The sequence below is a fragment of the Sinocyclocheilus rhinocerous genome, unplaced genomic scaffold, assembly GCF_001515625.1.
Source record: "Sinocyclocheilus rhinocerous isolate Xijiao unplaced genomic scaffold, SAMN03320098_v1.1 scaffold1374, whole genome shotgun sequence".
NCBI classification, from domain to species: Eukaryota; Metazoa; Chordata; class Actinopteri; order Cypriniformes; family Cyprinidae; genus Sinocyclocheilus; species Sinocyclocheilus rhinocerous.
This window is the reverse complement of record NW_015643932.1, coordinates 317,633-334,780: the sequence shown is the minus strand read 5'-3', so window position 1 is coordinate 334,780 and position 17,148 is coordinate 317,633. Positions and strand designations below refer to the sequence as shown.

General features: G+C 37.2%; 1 protein-coding gene across 1 annotated transcript in view; it reads right to left on the bottom strand.

Moving 5' to 3' along the window:
• Positions 1–3,867, bottom strand: part of LOC107757702 (very-long-chain enoyl-CoA reductase-like) — an 8,299-nt gene extending 4,432 nt beyond the window's left edge. Inside the window, exon 1 of the mRNA XM_016575256.1 lies at positions 3,844–3,867. Coding sequence (XP_016430742.1) covers positions 3,844–3,867 — 24 coding nt within the window. The remainder of the gene's footprint in view (positions 1–3,843) is intronic.
• Between the last annotated feature and the right edge of the window lie 13,281 nt (positions 3,868–17,148).

Sequence of the window (17,148 nt, the reverse complement as noted above, 5' to 3'; positions counted from 1 at the left end):
AACCTTACGCGCAGCAGAGGAAAAATGTGACCAATATTTCATATTTGACTTGGTAAAATTACAATATCAAAAAGACACTGTGGGGTAAAACTTACATGACTTATGAAACAAACTCTTAATGTCACCTACGCTTGAATGGGGTTCAACCTGCATTAAAAACAAAATAAAACGATATACCATTAAGTTTTGGCTGAGTGCAGCAGACACTGTCATTGATTGTTTGAGGCAAAATCTGCTTACCTTGTCAAGAAAACAGAGCTGTTCTTTGGTTTTTGAGTACAGAATTTCGACCTGGAAGATTAGAGACATAAATTCAGCTGGGTCAATAGCTGCACAGCTCAGACACTACGAAGCATACTTACTTTTTAATTCAATCAACATAAATCAAGTTAATTTAGTGAAGGCCTGGCCTCAGGGTAAAGCTGCCCATCACTTCTCCCAGAATTTTCTGCTTCAGAGATGCATCACAAAACTGACAACTGAGGAATAAAATCTTTAGCTGTTACATAGTTTCATATTAATAGGAAATAAGGAGAGTTTAGGAATAATTTGCAACATGTTTCCCCTTGAGTGATCATAAAAAACGTGCTGTGAAGTGAATATCCAAAACTGTTTCATTCTGAAGGAAAAATTTGACCAATATTTCATATTTGACTAGGTAAAATTACAATACAATGCCATTGTGGGGTAAAACTTACATGACTTGTGAAACAAACTCTTAATGTCACCTACGCTTGAATGGGGTTCAACCTGCATTAAAAACAAAATAAAACGATATACCATTAAGTTTTGGCTGAGTGCAGCAGACACTGTCATTGATTGTTTGAGGCAAAATCTGCTTACCTTGTCAAGAAAACAGAGCTGTTCTTTGGTTTTTGAGCACAGAATTTCGACCTGGAAGATTAGAGACATAAATTCAGCTGGGTCAGTAGCTGCACAGCTCAGAAGCATTTTATTACTATAGTATTGTTACAGTGTTCATATTGATGCTAGGCCGATTGTTTTGTACATTTTAAATTGACTATTTTAGCGAAAGTAGGCTTATTTAATGTCCACGCACTACTCAAAAAATAAATCATTATAAATAAATAAATAAATATAGCAAAATAAAACTTGACAGGCTGACCAGGACACTTACGCGCAGCTGAGGAAAAATGTGACCAATATTTCATATTTGACTTGGTAAAATTACAATATCACAAAGACACTGTGGGGTAAAACTTACATGACTTATGAAACAAACTCTTAATGTCACCTACGCTTGAATGGGGTTCAACCTGCATTAAAAACAAAATAAAACGATATACCATTAAGTTTTGGCTGAGTGCAGCAGACACTGTCATTGATTGTTTGAGGCAAAATCTGCTTACCTTGTCAAGAAAACAGAGCTGTTCTTTGGTTTTTGAGTACAGAATTTCGACCTGGAAGATTAGAGACATAAATTCAGCTGGGTCAATAGCTGCACAGCTCAGACACTACGAAGCATACTTACTTTTTAATTCAATCAACATAAATCAAGTTAATTTAGTGAAGGCCTGGCCTCAGGGTAAAGCTGCCCATCACTTCTCCCAGAATTTTCTGCTTCAGAGATGCATCACAAAACTGACAACTGAAGAATAAAATCTTTAGCTGTTACATAGTTTCATATTAATAGGAAATAAGGAGAGTTTAGGAATAATTTGCAACATGTTTCCCCTTGAGTGATCATAAAAAACGTGCTGTGAAGTGAATATCCAAAACTGTTTCATTCTGACACAGTTTTCCAAGTGTATCCGAGAAGCCCATGATCACCCAATGAGGGCGGTTATATCGATCAGAGCTTCTGTTTTGACAGCACTGTCCCTGTTTAGCTCATTGTAGTCACTTCATCAATCATCCCCCAAACAAACACTGAATCTCCGCTATCGTCTGTTTCTGGCCAGTCTGAGCTCTGAATTCCAAGGATACATCTGTTTGCAGTACAGGGATCTTTTTAATCTTAATTAAAAGGCGTCAGCGTTGATCTACGGAGTACGCACTGTGAGTTGACTGCAATTTGCCTTGAAAGCACTACATACTGTGGAGCTCAGCAGAGCTGTCAACCTAAAACTGCTCTTATACTGGCTAGTGTAATAATCGTCTAATGGACACACAGGATTAGCCTAATGGTCAACTTAAAGAAAGAATCCCAGTGGAGTGGTTGAGGTTATTCTGCAGATGGAGATGTCTGGGATCATTACTTGCGCATGTTGCACCTGATGCTAATCCACTTGTCTAAATTCAACAGGGAGTTTTCTAAACTCTCACACTTTTATGGCAGATGTTTGTTGAAAAGTTATCTATGTATTGCATAAATTATTTAAATAATTTATATTTTTATATTTGTGTGTGTATGTAATAAGCAATAATATTCTATATAATAATAATATTAAATATATAATTTATAAATAATATACAGATATGAATACACAAAAGTGACCCAAAACATATTTTTGCTCTGTTTTTCTTGTAAAATGATATATGTGACTCATGTATAAAGAAAACCATGCAGTAACCTGTTTTCAATCAGGCAGAGTAATCAATAAAAGCACTCTCTGAGTTTCTGAGTGCTATTGACAGGACGTCCTGCCTCTGTTATACCCATCCCCCCAGTATTGTAAATACAGCAGTAATGATGAGGACTGTATCAGGCTCAAAACATAACATAATTCTGTATCTGCACTGAATGATTGGTTTTGTTCGAGGCTTTTAAGTTCTTGTTTTCTTTGTTTACTTCTTGATGACAGAAAACGGTTTGGGACATTAGATTTGAATGTTTGATTTCTATACATTTAATTTTGAAGTTGTTTAATGTGTGTTAATCAATAGCACAGTCTCTGGTGGTGTTACAGAAGGCAGTGGAAATGCCTGAGAGGTTTCATTAATCCTCCACGGATGACAGGCCTGTCGGTTATGTGCTGAATTATATTTACTTGTTTATGTTCAGCAAGCGTAAAATTAAAGCAAACCGGCGTACGACAAATTTGCTCTTACAGTATGACACCCAACTGGAGGAACTGAGGACTGACGTGACAAATTTTCAGCAAACTTAAAAAATGCTGTGATTGGTTTTAATTACACTACCATATAGTAACATAGTTAATTAATTTTACTGTAACTCATCTTTATGGTTAGACCATGGATTTGTGGAAATTCATATCTTGAATACACATAATCATATATATAGCTAATTCTGACATCTTTGTGGTTTAACATGTTGCCATTTTTTTTAATTATATATGTGTATATATAAAAAAAAACACACACATGTCTGGTCAGCTATCCTTGTGGGGACTCTCCATAGGCGTAATGGTTTTTATACTGTACAGACCGTATATTGTATTGCTCTACACCAACCCTACCCCTAAACCTACCCCTCACAGGAAACTTTTTGCATTTTTAGATTTTCAAAAAACTTCATTATGTGTGATTTATTAGCTTGTTTACCCGTGGGGACCTCAATTTAGGTCCCCACCGTGACACGAGTCCCCACGAGTCTGTGTGTATTCAGGTTTAAGTCCCCACCAGAATAGAAAAACAGGTACACACACACACACATATATTTTACAATGTGTATGTATATATATTATTTCTAACACTTTTTAAAAAATTGACTACAGATTAAAGCATAAAGTTTTTTTCAAATTTAGCCATGTTCTCGTCTCTAAAGTATAGCTCAGGAAACCCACACACAATGAAGGATCTCCTCTTCTTTGCCTAGAATGTGACTTTTTAGTCTTTTGAAACAGAATTCATTGCTCTCGACACCCACTGTTCAAAATTGTGCAAAAGCATTTAATCTTGTAAATTAACTTGATGCCTTACCTCAGAAAACATTGTTCTGCTCATTCCGGGGCCCTCGTCTGACCTAATGTAAGGTCCCCCAGAGTTGGACAGGCTGCTCCGTCCTTTTCTGTGGTAATGCCAGTGTTAATTCTCCATTCCAACCCTCCTCCATCACTCTCCATCTCCCCTCCCACACTCACCCCCTCCTACTGCCTTTTTTCTTCTCCTCTTTAATCTCTTGCCCTTTCTATCTGAAGAGAGCATGTACGTTCCTCAAACCTATCTTAGTCTGCAATCATGTCCTGTATGTGTCTACAGGCCCTCAAATTGTGAATGAACTGTGTTTTAGGTAAACACTTAAATAAAAATGAAAATATTATAAATCAATCAATCAGTCAGTTTGGAGGCCGTTTGAATGGAGAGCAATGCTTCTGTACCTAAGAAAGCCCTCCACTGTCCATTGGGGCAAAAATAGAAAACACCCTCAGGAATGTGTTGTGATGTTCTGTCATCTTGAAAAAAGAAGAATGAAATGTAGAGGAGGGCAGTGTTTTGATCCCCTGTGTCATCAAAGGGGCTGTTCCTGTGAATGATTGGGGAACAAAACATTCCTTTGCTTAACTTAAGTCTAGTCTGAGATTAAGGAGCCATATTGGCAAGATGGTTTACATCAAATGCTGCAGCATTTTGTGTCAGACATAGCAAGAAATACTGTATGACCTTCTTGAAATCAGATGCATATAACTAAATATGTAGATATTTGAAATGGTCTCGTTTAGAAAGTTTAGAAAGTAGTTTTACAGTACACTTGAATAGATAGATAGATAGATAGATAGATTTAGTTTTTTCTACGAATTGATTTGTATGAAAATGCATGCTTTTTTTAATAGAAAACAATAAAGGACCTTAAGGCATTAATATGATGGAGATATAAATGATCCTTACAAGGCTTAAAAAAATAAATAGAACAAAAAAAAAAACATGATTTTTTTGGACCTTAAAAGAGCATATAAGCAGACAAAAGAAAGAAAGAAAGAAAGAAAGAGATGACTGAAACTTTGCTGCATTTATTCCCAATTATTTCCACTTACATCATGTGATACGTTCCAGGTTTTACCAGTGTTTCACAGCCTTTTCTGTCTTCGTTGTCAAGTGAGTCTAGTCACGTTAAGTAAAAAAAAAAAAAAAAAGATTTTTTTGGACCTTAAAAGAGCATATAAGCAGATAAAAAAAGAAAGAAAGAAAGAAAGAGATGACTGAAACTTTGCTGCATTTATTCCCAATTATTTCCACTTTCATCATGTGATACGTTCCAGGTTTTACCAGTGTTTCACAGCCTTTTCTGTCTTCGTTGTCAAGTGAGTCTAGTCACGTTAAGTGGCTTAGACATTGCAAATGTAGCTTGACTCTTTGTTGAAGTGTAGTGCAGAGGCAGAGGGCCCTTGGTCTCAGCCCAGCAAACTCTGAGTGCAAAGCATGTATTCAGAAAGCTTCCGGCACTTCAGAGAGCTCACATATCTGCTGTGCCGGCCACGTTCAGTGTCCATGACAGAAAGGGGTTTTATAGGTTTGACTGAAATAATAATGCAATAACTGACACTTTAAACCAATGTTTCAAGAAACAACAACAATTTTTTTTAACAATAAACAGATAAAGACAATAATAGGCAATAGGGATTTCGCCTAGGGCGTCAAATTGGCTAGAAACGGCCCTGACCACAGACAGTCAGAAAGACAGATCATTTTTATTCTTCAGGAGTCTTGGTGACGTCTCTAAGATTGTCCTCAAGGTCAGATTAGCTCTCCTATCATGATGGGGATCCTCTATTTCTCATCTTTTTCACGTCTGTGGTTGCTCAGCCACACAGGCAAACCCCTCTCACAGAATTTCTGACCCAGCTGCCATTGAGTTGTGAAATTCAGATGAAGAGACTCTCTGAATTGCCAAAGGCACTCAGGACACTTCAGGGAAGTCGGCTGACAGAGTTCCTCTTCAGCGTTCAAGGGCAAAATGAGCACACAAGTACAGCCCAGAGAGTGTTTATTTGATAAAGGGCTGTGGAACAACTGCATGAGTGTCTCACTGACAAATTGTGTGAAATATGAAGGTATTAGTGGATTTACTAGAAACAAGGAAGATGAGCAGGAAAAGATCTTTTATCACACTCTGTTCGAGATTAAAAAGTGCTTATTAAATTTGCCACTAGAGGGTGCTGTAATCTTGTTAAAGCATCTGTGATTGTTGACACCCTTCACCCATAGAGGAACTTAAAAAGTGGCCTTCTGAAGATATGCAGACCTAAGACATCTCTATATTACGTAGAGATATCCGGTGCGGTGATAACACTTAACGGCACAGATTTTACTACATTTTTTTTACTACATAGTTTTTTTTTCTCCATATGTTTGACTGACTGTATTTTATTATGTTAATGAACAGGCTGCATTGTCAAGGTAGCAATGCTTAAAGGTCCCCTGAAATGCTTAGAAACGCGCAGCATTACTCTTCTTCTTCTTCTTCTTCTTCTTCTTGTTGCTTTACGGCGGATCGCAGACTTATAAGTGCATTACCGCCACCTATATCTCAAATGGACCATTGACACTCTATCTACAATCTCCTGATTAACCTACCAACCCACATACAAACACCCTTGATTCTTGTACCCGCTTAGAGTCGTCATAGAGCTTCATCCGGCGCTGCGTGTTCAGCTCCTCGGTCCTCCCTCAGCCCTCTTAAACGGGATTTGAAAGGAGAGAGAAAAAGAAAGAAAAAGAAAATAAAATAATAAAATAAAACAACACTTATACCTTCTTGTTCAACCCAGTTCTTCCCAAATACTGTAACAATACTGATTTCATGTTTCTTCCTGGATTTAATACGGGGGGGCTGCAGCACCCCCTGTTTTCACAGGGTTGCAAATGCAAAGCCAGATTTGTTCATTTAAAATTTATTCAGTTTTATCATTTAATAATTTATTTGTACTAATCTCTGAAATGTAAATTGTAGGTGGGCTATAATAAACCCACGTTTATCTTTATAAACATGATTAATTTTACTTGTGATGTTTTCTATATGGGATTAGCCTATCATAATCCTCATGAACACGTGACGTGACGCTGAACTTGAGTCTGAACATATTACTGCCTTGGATATTTTAACTTCACTAATCCACCTTATTGCCATAATTATTGCAAACATTTCTCCAGTAAACACTGATAAACAATCTGATATTCTACTGCTCTTATTTACTTTTAACTTTGGTATTACAAATGCAGAGCCCACATGACCTGTTTTTGGATCCTTTGAGGCATCTGTGAAAATGTGCATATATTCTCCATACCTTGACCCCATATATTCCCTTACATCATATACCTCTGTTTCGTAAGCCCCTTCCTTTTCGCAGCATTACTCTGTGTTGACGTCATTTTAACTAAAACAGGAAGACAGGGCGGGACATATCAAGCAGCCCCGCTCCTTTTTAAAATAGCCAATAGCGTTCGTTTATATCACAGCTTGGGCTAGAGCCGGTCAGAGCCGTTGAGCTCCGTAAAGCCACATTTGACAGGCTATGCCAGCCACAATCTCATCCATATTGCTATAAAATATAGCATTCTGTGTAGAATTCAAATAGCTCCGATACATTTTGTGGTCTGCGCCGACTCGCGCATTTGATCCGCTCCGTGCTATCGTGTCTCTGGACCAGAGCAGAGTGTGTGTGGTTAGCGTTGGTTAGCGTGACACAGCGCAAAACCAGACTTCTTTTTTTCCTCAATCGAAAGCATATTTAAACTGTTTGAATCGTTCCCTGTCCCCTATATAGTGCACTACGTGCCATTCACCATGTGAATCCTCATGTTCTGTTGTTTGCTGCTTTTTGCACATGTAAAATGAATCCCCGGAAAACAAATGTTAGTATTTTTTAACGGGTCACAGACACTTATCCTTTCTAATTTAATTAAATTCTAATTTAAAATAATCTTGTCGGTTAGCGGAGCGTTGGTTGTCGGTTAGGAAAAATAACTGAAATGAACATCCCTAAAGTAACATATTGATACTAACACCCAAAAAACTTTAATTTTGATTTCATGGGGACTTTAAATGTGTGTGCGCCGGCGCAATCACTTGAGTTTTTTCCTTCTAACAGTTGAAGCAACTACTCCTTTTAGTCCTAAAGATAATCAGAATGGTAAAAGGTTTGCCTTACGCACGCTTTCCCCTAAGCATAAACAACACTGATTACGCAGATTACGTTCATGTGCGCACTTTCTCCCCCGAACGTAAACAAAGCTGTTTATGTCGATTATGCTCTTGGGTACTCTCCAAAATGGTGGAAGACGTAACTCGGGGGAGAAAAATTGTTAAATAAATTATGTTATTTTTGTTTTCTTTGCGCTCAAAAAGTATTCTTGTAGCTTCACAAAACTGAAGTTGAGCCACTGATATCACATGGACTGTTTTACCGATGGCCTTACTACGTTTCTGTCTGGGAACATTACAGTTGCGTTGCTGTCTATGCAGTGTCTGAGAGCTCTCACATTTCATCAAAAATATCTTAATTTGTGTTCCGAAGCTGAACGAAGGTCTTACGGGTTTGGAACAACATGAGGGTGAGTAATTAATGACAGAATTTTTATTTTGGGGTGAACTAACCCTTTTTAAGGCATTGCCCAGGTATCAATTTTGATTTTAAATCTGTCCTGATTATCTTAAATAATAGAAAACTCAATCCTGCAATGTAATAGTAAATTTAAAGCCTGTAATAATGGCACTTTTATGAAGCTGACATTTTAATTTGAGCATTTTCAATAATTAATTTCGTAATTTTGAACAATGGTTATATTTGATATATGGAAAGACCATTTTCTGTGAGAGTTCAAGAAAAAAATTCAAATGTGCCATCTGTTATATACTTTTTCAGCACTTGCTATCTGTTCTGAGCATGTATTATGCTGGTGTTGCCTTGGGGTAATTTATGATATTTATGATGTATGATGGTGTTTGTTGTACCCCCATGGCTTTGTTGCATATCCATAAGCCTTCATGTTCTTTGTTATTCCCTTTGATTTTGGTGAGATGTCTGCCGTCTCTTGCTCTGTTTTGATATCTGATAGGATTTCAATCTCGAGGCTTGTGAAGTGTCAGAGTTTTGTTTCACATCTCTAGTAATTTTGCCTGAACTCATGCAGGCTTCATCTGAACTCACCAACACCTGTTCATTTGCTTCCCTCACCATCTGTCTGCTTTCCATTGTGCCGTTTAAGATGGCTCATTAGAGAAAATCCATATAGATCGGAGGTGCTGAGTGTTTCCTGGTATGTGCGTTTTGGCTGCAGTGGATGGAGCGCTAAATTAAATTTTCATGGAGTGCCTCAGGAAGGCTAATTGCTGCCTCATCTTAATGTCACCGAGACCGATGTTAATAAAAAGAGCTGATATGGCATTAAAAGCAACCGTTGTGCTTCACGCCAGTTTCCGTTCGTCAGTACAAGGGACTTAACTTAATTTGTAAATTAATGTATTGAGCTGGCACAGCAAGGAAATCCCTCTAGTGTGCTCGTTTTTAGGGAAATTTTTATTGGACTCATTTTATGTTCTCAAATTTTTTTGGGGGGGCTGTCCAAATGATTTGTTTTCTTCTTTTGTGCCTATGTTTGGCTGAAAAAGACTACTGTCGTTAAAGGATTGAATTGAATTTTTTAGAGAGGATGTAAACAAACTTATTCAATATCCTCTCATTCCACAAAGTCATGTTAACGTCTCCATCTGTGAGAGGCCGCAGGCTCTAAACCATCTAACAATACCACGTCTGTGCTTTCTAATACATAAGGACATGCCTCACAGACCGACCTCCTTTCTTTTATTTGGCTTTGTCTGACAGAACCCCCAAATTCTGGCAAGTTAAAAAGTCTTTTGCAACTTTATAAATCATTTGCCTCTTAACCGACGTTCTTATTTCAGTAACTTGCATCAGCCAGACTTCCGGTGATTTATTACCCAATTACTGTTTAAACTCCTGAATCTTTCCCAATCATTCGCATCTGTTTTTGCGGTTTCACATATGAGTGCTCGCAGGCATTTGGTCCTTTTGTGAGCGTGCTGAGCAATGGAAAAACCTGTGGTCCTCTACAGATGCTCCACCATCTTCTGTGCACCTGCATTTGCATGCAAAGCGAGCAGTCGTGTGCTGCACTGAGGCATCCAGCGCTGTGAAATGTGTTGAGCGCTGTTGGTGTTTTGGTGGTGATCAGATTTATTGCCAGAGGCGCCTGAGTCACAATACGATAAAACAGGGGTGGGTGACAGTCGGGGACACTGTGTGGCCATTAGCGTTTACGTGCAGGCATATACCCCACACGATGAAGATGAAAAAATGGTGAGTCTAGTCAGCTGTACTCCTGTGTTGTAGCAAAAGCAAAACCAGAAGGGCTCTAAAAGAGCTGCTGTTATGCGCCTCTGCAGTTAAGAGAGCCATCATATCTCTTTGGGTCCGATTATCAAACTACGCTCTGTTAGTGAGCCTTCAAGCTATTTAGAATTAAAAGCAAAACATTTAGAGTTAAAAGAAAACTTTAGATTCCATACCATCAGAAGTGATCCAGACAGAGAACATGTTCAGTTGAATACTATATAAAATGCATGCAAAAAGTTTTTTTTTTTTTTTGGATAATGGGCAGTTATGTCCAGACATAACTGGCAAAGCTAACTGTACTCATTCTATTTAAGTATGCAGTGTATTTTAAAATGCACAATATGAAATATCACATGATGTAATTTCTTTTTACAATGAGCGCAGCATTCACTGGGCATATTTTATAAAATGTTTTTCACTAAATTCAGCAAATAAAGCTACAAAAGGTACTAGAGTATATTCAAAACAGTGATTTAAAAGCAGTTTAATTGCTTTAAATATTTCACTACAAAATAATATAGACCAAAACTCTGCATGGATCCGTTCATTTTTATATTTGTGACTTTAAACTTTTAAAGAAATAGTTCACCCAAAAATGAAAATGTGATGGAAATGTACTCACCCTCAGGCCAGCCCATATGTAGATGAGTTTGTTTCTTAATTAGAACAAATTTGGAGAAATTATGGACGGCTATTTTGGCCAGAAGTGACGGTTTAACGTTAAAACACCTTAATGTGTTTCTTACAAACTTGCAGCTTTTAATTGAGGTTAATTGATGAAATGGAGTCATGTGGATTATTGTCATGCTTTTATCAGCTCTTTAGACTCTCATTCTGATAGCACCTATTCACTGCAGAGGATCCACTGGTGAGCAAGATGTAATGCGACATTTCTCTAAATCTTTTCAGATGAAGAATCAAACTCATCTCCATCTTGGATGACCTGAGGGTGAGTAAATTTTCAGCAAATTTTTTATTTTTGGCTGAACTAATCCTTAAACAAATAAAATTTAAAAATATGCTACTATTTAATCAACAGTGTTTTATTGATTTAAATCTTTTGCTACAAAATAAAAGGCCTAAATGCAGACTCAGATAAATCGCTGAGATTTTATGTATATTAATTACACTCAATAATGTTCAAAACCAGGTTTTGCTACTTGAAGCTAGAGAAGCCAGTGATCTGAGCACTCAAATGTGTGCATGCTTGATATTCTGTCTGATGTTTACAAGCCTAGTTTCATTCATTCATATTTTTGAATAGCGAGGGCTGAATGCATCATGTTCTATTTCTCTCCGTGGCCCATTTTCTGAGGCTCGGTCAGTCCCCACTCACTGTTTTATGATGAAGTCATTGCTTGTTCCAGCCTGGTCAACCATGACAGTCGAGCTCTTATTAACAGCGTGGCAGGCTCCCTCAGTCAAAGCAAGAGAGACCTAGAGCTCTTCCACACCTGCTGTGTCGGAGTACATCATTGCTCCTGGCATATTGAATGTCTGGATGGGCTCCAGACTCTCTCAGCTCGGTGGAGGTGGGGAACAGCCAGAGCTGTGTGCTGAATGAGAGAGGTATAAGCAAATAACCTCAGCTGAACTTAGCTATGCTAATAATTGGCAAAAGGAACGCCAAGGCTGGAAAAACAATAGAATACCAATCTGCTTACTGGGTGATTGTTTAGTGGCCCAAGTCACAGATAAAACCCTTCAGATACCTCTGTGTTCATGGCCAGGTGTGCAGGAGTCATTCAGTGAAGTGAAGAAAAAAATATAAACCACTGCACGGTCAAAGCTCTCCGTCTTTATTAAATAACACATTGTATCAGTCAAAAACGTCTCACCTTTGTTTAAGGTGTATTATCCAGACAGTGATGTAATGCGATGTTAAAGTTGCAATGTAAAGTAAATAATGAGAGAGATTTTCTTCCATATTGTGATGTATATCTGAGTGAAATGGATTATCAAAAAAAGCAACAAAAAAAAGAAACATGCATGGATGAATCACTTTAGAACATAAATAGGATTAATTTCCATTTCATGCTGAAAGTGTACCTTATGAACTACAAAAAAAAAAAACGAATTAAATAAAAATATAAACAAAAATAAAAATGAATAAAAAAAGAAGTCGTCAGAGGTGAAGACAGGGAGAGAATAAATTGCATTTTAAAGAATCATTTTATGTAGAATTTGTTAAAGCTTTTATTTGTTTTTAGTTCAAATATTTTTCATTTTTTTGTTAAATTCTATTGATTTATACTTAAAATTAGTGTATTTTCCTTTTTATCCAAATTTGTTCAAAATTATTATTATTATTATTATTTTTTTATTTATTCTTTATGAAACTTTGTTCAAAAAGTATAGGTGATAATAATAGCAAGCACCACAAATCAGGTCAAATTAAACAAAAAGAAACATGCATGGATGAATCAGGCACAATAAGATCAATAAGATGCATTTAGAACATATGAATTTCCATTTCATGACGTAAGTGTACCTTGTGAACTACAAAAATCTAATTAATAAATAAAAACAAAATATAAACAAATATAAAAATTAATAAAAAATAAATAAGAAGAAGAAGTCAGAGGCGAAGACAGGGAGAGAATAAAGTGCATTTTAAATAATCATTTTATGTAGAATTTTTTATTTGTTTTATTTGGTTCAAATATGTGTAAAAATTTTTGTTAAATTCTATTGATTTATACTTCAAATTTGTGTATTTTCCTTTTTATCCAAATTTGTTCAAAGTTGTATTTTTCATTTATTTATTTAATATTTATTCTATTTGAAATTTTGTTCAAAGAGTATAGGCAATATTAATAGCAAGCACCACAAATAAAGTCAAATGCAGAAAAAAGATATTCCGAAATACAGTATGGCCACAATCCACTCACAGACACTTTGAGGCAAACATGGGCAAAGCAGGGCGCTACATGAGAGTGTTGGAGGACAGCCTGACAGCCTGAGTTGTACTGACGTGTTTTTATATTTGTGCTTCAAGAAAGACTTGCCTGTAGCTTTTGGTAAGCCTTCATCACCTTCTTGCTGGAGGTTACCATGGCACTAGCGTGTTAGGTCAGGCTGGACCCACAGACCTTTCCTCTGATCACAGCAATCCCAGAGGACCGTCTGATGAGAACTAAAATGAGGAAAACAAAGCAGATGAACAGCCGGCCGCTGCCACTGCATTCCTTTTCATTTACTGCTTCTCTTTTACTTCAGCAAAATAGACTTCAGATTAGGTTTATCTATCGTAGCAGAGAATGAACATCTAGTCCTTGAAATGCACCAGACTTTAAAGACATCTTACGTGATTAAGCATGTTTCATCTCTGCGGCCCATCTATCATGTCACAGGCTGTTTCTCTCGGTTGAGAAGCAAGATTACATGATGTTATATACAAAGAAAGGCGCGCGCTGAACCATGCGCTCGGTGACACATTCGCATGTTCTTTTTCGTTGTGGAACAAAAAGTTAATTCGTTTAAAGTCTGCGCATAGAGGGGAAAGTAATTACAGAGCCGAGGAACATTTTCCATGCCATACAGAGTGTTCACTAATGAAAAAACAGGTGAGTGACTCCGGTAATTAATTTCCAAGGAGACTGAATCAACATATTGAAATTATTGATGTTTATTTGAAGTCCTCTTTTCTGTGGCACATTTATGATGATGCTTTATGGAGTTGGATGGGCTTTTTTATTTAACTTTTAAAAAATTTGCGTGTGTGTGATCCAATTACGTAATCAGATTCCAAAAATTAAGTACTTGTAATTAATTATTCATACTTTAATTCACCCTAATTCTCCTTTTTTTCCTCTTTTAAATGTTCCTTTTCTCAAATTCTACCGCTTTTATACTTTTGGAAAGTCTTCCAGCTTTTCATCAACTCACAAACCCCCTGTAGTTCACTCATGATTTCATGATGTTGATAACAAAAAATGTAATATATTTGAGGTCAAAAGTAATCAAAACGTATATATATTAATATAATTTAACAAAAAATTTAACACATATTTGAACTAAATAAAATACTTTAACAAAAATCTTTTTCAATCATGTCCAATCAAATACAGTGGCTGTAAGATCCATGAATAAATACAGTGACTATAAGATCCATGATCTGGCATGATACAGGCCAAACTTGCATTAGCACCGATGTGTCTAGAGCATGTGCAAGTGACATTATCTTTTTCAAAAGTTGCCAACCCATGCACTAGACCATGACATCTGACTGATTGGCTCTTTTTGAGATGGGAACTGACCAATATTCTGCATGCAAACATGACCTTGGCCACCACATGTACGTTAACACAATGCAATGTAAACATAGTCAATCAACAAACAACACAGTCCTTGCACAAACATGCATGTTCATCTCCCTCTGTTGGAACAAGATAAGAGGTCAGGGCAAACAGCGATGGTCTTTTTGTAGCAGAGCTTTTTTGGTTCATTTGACCTCAGATACCAAGCAAATAAACCCTTCAATTATCTTTTGGCTTTGGACTTGCCTGCATCTATTTGGAATCAACCAGTTCCAATGTGGCGTCACATTTGTTTGCTGCTGAGAGTAATTATAGAGGCAGAAGAACCTCTGTATTGCAGATAAACCATGTACGATAATAAATATCTTCAAGAAAAATGCATGTTCAGATTTAGTGGCAATTATTCCCTGTTACTTTCAACATTTCTTTTGGCTTCTCTTAGTAAACTGCTTTTTTTCCCCTCCCTTGGGACCTTGTTGTGGTCTCAGCTTCAAGCTGAGTGAACCTCTTATTTGACTCATCCAGGAGAGTGATCAACAGGGGAGTGATAGGTTTGGAGTGAGACAGTTGCTGGCAGTGCACCTGGATGGAAGAGACGGACGCTGGACTCATTATTCTCAATGACATTTGAAGCATCCCTTTATAGCAAACTGCCATTGTAAGTCAATGCCAAAGAGATGGTAAGGGAATTGTGTGCAGTACAGCCAGCCAACTAGGTTCAACTGCTGTTTTTTTTTTTTTTTTGGTAGTCCCAGTACTGCAAGTTACACTATCCAGCATGAGTCTGTGGGCCAGATTTACTAACAACTTGCGCCAGTGCAAACCCTATTTTGGCGTAAAAAAACTACTGGCAGTATTTACTAAAGACACAAAGTGAAAAATTAGCACTGAAAAGGTGTGGACGGACCTTATTGCATATGCATTTGTAGGAGTTTCTACGGTGGACCAGTAGTGTGCAACACAACGGAATCTCCACAACTCCAATCGCAACACAACGAAAGTAGCACAAGACAACGGAAACAAGCCGCAACATAACGAAATTAGCACAACACAATGGAAACAAGTCGCAACACAATGGAGTCAAGCCACAACACAACAAAATTAGCACAAAACAACGGATACAAGCCACAACACAGCTAAATTAGTACAACCCAGCAAAATTAGTCCTATGTGTTGTGTTGTGACGATTTCGTTGTGTTGTGCAGTACTGGGTCACCGTAAGTTTCCCTTTCAGATGCAAAATTTATTGAAAGGAGAGTATTTAAAATAATCTCGCAACATGATTTACGAAGGTTTGCATTAGTCGATTTACTGGTATTTGTGCCATAATTTAATGCCCCCCAAAAAGCATGTCTTAAACCAGACTCTAATTTCCGCTGTTCTTGGTAGATTGTGTTGGTTATTATGGAAATGTGTGCATTGTCAGTACATTTGTGATGCGATCTGGGAAAACCCGTCGGATGTCACGCTGGGACGTTTTCAGGAAATTCGAAAAATAGGTCGAATGTCAATTTTTTTGTCAAAATTAGCTTCATAAAGTTGTTAGGCTTTGTTTGTATGGATTTCTCTTTTCAGGGGTGATGGTGAGTGTTTCTGAAAATATGTATCTGAAGCTGCTCACTAGACGATCTTGCTCGTCTCAGTCTGCTCAATCTTAGTGATGTCAGTGCCCTAAAAGATGTTATAATGGACTATTTCACATCCAGAGATGAAGGATCGGATGATGAAGTTACTAAAGAGGAGTCCGATGACAGTCTGTTTGTTATATGCACAGGTGCGCTGCGCTCGCTTTTCTAAATGTAAACCCGTCTCACTTTAAACCCGTTTTTCTCAAAATTCCATTCCGGAAAATCATAGCTATCAGCCAACTTCAACTGCAATTACGCAATAATAACCACCTAGTAACAAAATAAATAAATACTGGACATACATAAAACACTCAGAACATTTTTTTTTTAAAAAGTTGTTTGTATTTTCTTCAACTCATTTTCTGTATAAAAACATAGTAATTTTTGAAACAACACTTGATCAAACGGTGTCTCTTTGATTGGAACTGATCATGTGGAATCTATTAATTTTCCAATTAAGTGCCACGCTCAGTCTGCCTTTTGATGCAAATGTGATGGTATTTACATTGTTCCCTCAATTTGCATTTATAGTGCTTCTCAGCCTGGATATACAAACATGTTTAGCACTTAGTTTAACTATTAGTTGACCAGCCATTCAAGCAGGTAAAAATATATATATTTTCAGAAACACTCACCATCACCCCTGAAAAGAGAAATCCATACAAACAAAGCCTAACAACTTTATGAAGCTTCAAAAGGGAAGGACTCATTCACTTGGAACAGAAGGAAATAAAGTGGTGAAACTAAGATTTATGAGGACAATTTAATTTAAACTAGAATGTAAATAACAAACAGAATGATTAATTCTTTCTGAAAAGTGACACATCAAGTTTGTCATTAGGAACGCTGGGAATAAAATGTAATCAGTTTTCATTAAAACTGACACTACAAGGGGTGATCAAAAGTTCAGAGACTATGCCCATCATGATGAACAACGGAAAACTGTCCTCTTCGGGGTAACATTAGTCTGTTTGTGTAATGATGCAGTATAGCGCTCCTGACAGACAGCGATCGTTAAGTAGAAGTGAAAGTGAAACCCGTCTCACT